This window comes from Dipteris shenzhenensis, chromosome 26 (assembly GCF_047967505.1).
Source record: "Dipteris shenzhenensis isolate YYH24624 ecotype China chromosome 26, Dip_SZ_1.0, whole genome shotgun sequence".
Lineage (NCBI taxonomy): Eukaryota > Viridiplantae > Streptophyta > Polypodiopsida > Gleicheniales > Dipteridaceae > Dipteris > Dipteris shenzhenensis.
The window spans coordinates 51,547,623-51,550,033 of NC_141621.1; the positions used below are offsets into that span (position 1 = coordinate 51,547,623).

The 2,411-nt window shown below is 36.6% G+C and overlaps 1 protein-coding gene across 1 annotated transcript; it reads left to right on the top strand.

The window, feature by feature from the left end:
* The first annotated feature begins 576 nt into the window (after nucleotides 1–576).
* LOC147885247 (nuclear transport factor 2A-like) lies at nucleotides 577–1,516 on the top strand. Its single transcript, XM_087397726.1, has 2 exons — nucleotides 577–1,046; nucleotides 1,345–1,516. Exons 1-2 carry the CDS (start codon nucleotides 750–752, stop codon nucleotides 1,417–1,419), a joined length of 372 nt encoding a protein of 123 aa, XP_087253852.1. The 5' UTR covers nucleotides 577–749; the 3' UTR covers nucleotides 1,420–1,516.
* Nucleotides 1,517–2,411: the final 895 nt, after the last annotated feature.

Sequence of the window (2,411 nt, forward strand, 5' to 3'; positions counted from 1 at the left end):
TCTTTCATGACCTATAGGTAAGTTGGAACTATTTCATGACTTGTACATGATAGGTCGCTTGGCATAATTTTAGAAAATGGACATTCTACTTGGTTGGCTCAAGTACTCTTGTTCTTAGAGGTGTTCAAAAGCAATTTTGTGTGAAATGTTAAGTAGCAAAGGACCCTTTATTTGTGCTTTTAGGCATTAAGGCTTGCTTTGCTTTTAATAAGCGGCTATTTTGTACAAATTTTAGGAATAAATGTGTTACTTTGTCATGGAATCTAGAAGTTCTTTTAGTATTTTTATGTGAAATGATCGAGGGTTGGTGAGCGGTTTCTAAATTTTTGTGTTGTTGGATATAAAATATATTTTGCTATGCTACTTTTTCTTGAAAAGCGAGGAAACTTTAAAGAAAAAGAATAAATTGGTATGGGATGTTTCAGCTTTTGCTTTACGAGATTACATGTTGTTTGTGATTGGATATTGATTGAAGCGTTGATTCCACGCAGCGATTAACATCATATCGTCCGCCTAGCATTCCACTCTATCTACTTGCTCCTTCCTAGAAATCACCATTTCTTCCGCTCTCCTACATCTCCCAGCATTCTCTCTCTCTCTCTCTCTCTCTCCCTATAAACCTTCTTCCGGATCTCTCTCGAATTTGCCCAGCTTGCTACATTTACTTCAATCGGCGGTCACGGCCTCATTTCGGCAGCCTGCCGGTTGCCTTTACATTCGTTAAAACTGCAAATACGCCGTTTTTACTGATGGACCCGAACAATCTTGCGAGGGCATTTGTGGATCATTACTATTTAGTCTTCGACAACAATAGGCCTAATATTGCAGCGATGTATGACGAAAACTCCATGCTTACGTTCGAAGGCCAGCAATTTCTGGGCGTGCATAATATAGCATCCAAGCTAACGACCTTATCGTTCGACCATTGTAAGCACCACGTTTCCACAGTGGATTGCCAGACCTCCGGACCAGCGGGGGGGATTCTAGTTTTCGTGAGCGGAAACTTGCAGCTCCCGGGTGAAGAACATTTGCTCAGATTCAGCCAGGTAATGTTAATGACTCTCACCAGACGTTGTTAACAATTGAGGTGCCCGCAATCTGTTTTCTTCGAGAGCACCATTGATCGTATGATATGCTTGTTATATCCAAGAAAAGTTCGCGCATCTTTGTTTTTTCTCTAAGATAAACAAAGGAATCTTTAGATATATTTAGCGTCGTTTTTCATTCGTCTCAACTATCTCAAAGCTTATATTTTGGTTTTGCCAACTGTAAGCGTTAAGTGATTTATGTTTGTTTATTTAACAACATGCTATGTTCTGACGCTCTCAATATAAAATCTTGCAGCTTTTCCACTTGATATCATCTTCTCACGGAGGCTTTTATATTTTGAATGACATCTTTCGTCTTAATTATGGATGAGCATGGATATAAAACTTGAGCTTGACCTTTTTCATTATTCTAAAATTATCTTCTTTGGAGTCACAAGTGACTTGTAAGGCACTCTACATGATTGTAATACCTGAAATGGAGAAGTCAACTTTAATGTTATTAATACAATCTTTAAAATTTCCCATTTTCTCATCGATTTATATGACTTCTTAAAATTTCATGTTGATCTTATGTTGGATTGTGCATGCATGTGTGAATTGTGGCTTACATTATTAATGAGTTATCAATATAGTTCAAGATCCATTTATGGAGCAAGTAGGTTCACGTCATGGTTGCTTAAAGTAGACATTGACATCATCATGGCAACAATGTAAGATGTGCATCAACACCAACTTTCACTCATCTCCTAAACTTTGCTTGATTTCTATATCGTCATTCACCATTCTTATGTATTATGACACAAAAGAGAACATTATACCCTTACAATGTAACGTTAGAAATTACTATCATATATTCCATGCCATACCTTTTTCCTTTACTCATGTGGGTACATTTATTATGTATGTATTAATGGCACCTTATAAATTTATTAATTTTAGAATGCAACATGCTTATATTTAAGACAACAACTTCACTAAGTTTACTTAGTTTGAAATAATTAAGGTATAAAGTCCATGGATCACGTGTCTCTTATACATTATAAGTCCAGAGTTAATATAACAACTTTACTAATTATACTGAGCTAGGTGTGAGCTAAACGAGAGAAATTAAATAGCCTTGTAAAGAGAAGTATGTCACCTTTAATCTATTTCATCTATGTGACTCCATGATAATATTATGCTTGGGAGCTTACTTAGCCAAGCTTCTTTATTATAATACCTTTGTTGAATTACTACATGAAATATATGGTGTTTGCGTTATGACAATTTTATTAGCATTGATGGCCACACTGCCAGCCCAATGGAATCATAGCCATGACAGACGTGGATGATGAGAGCTGCCACCACTGGGCAGTAATTCCC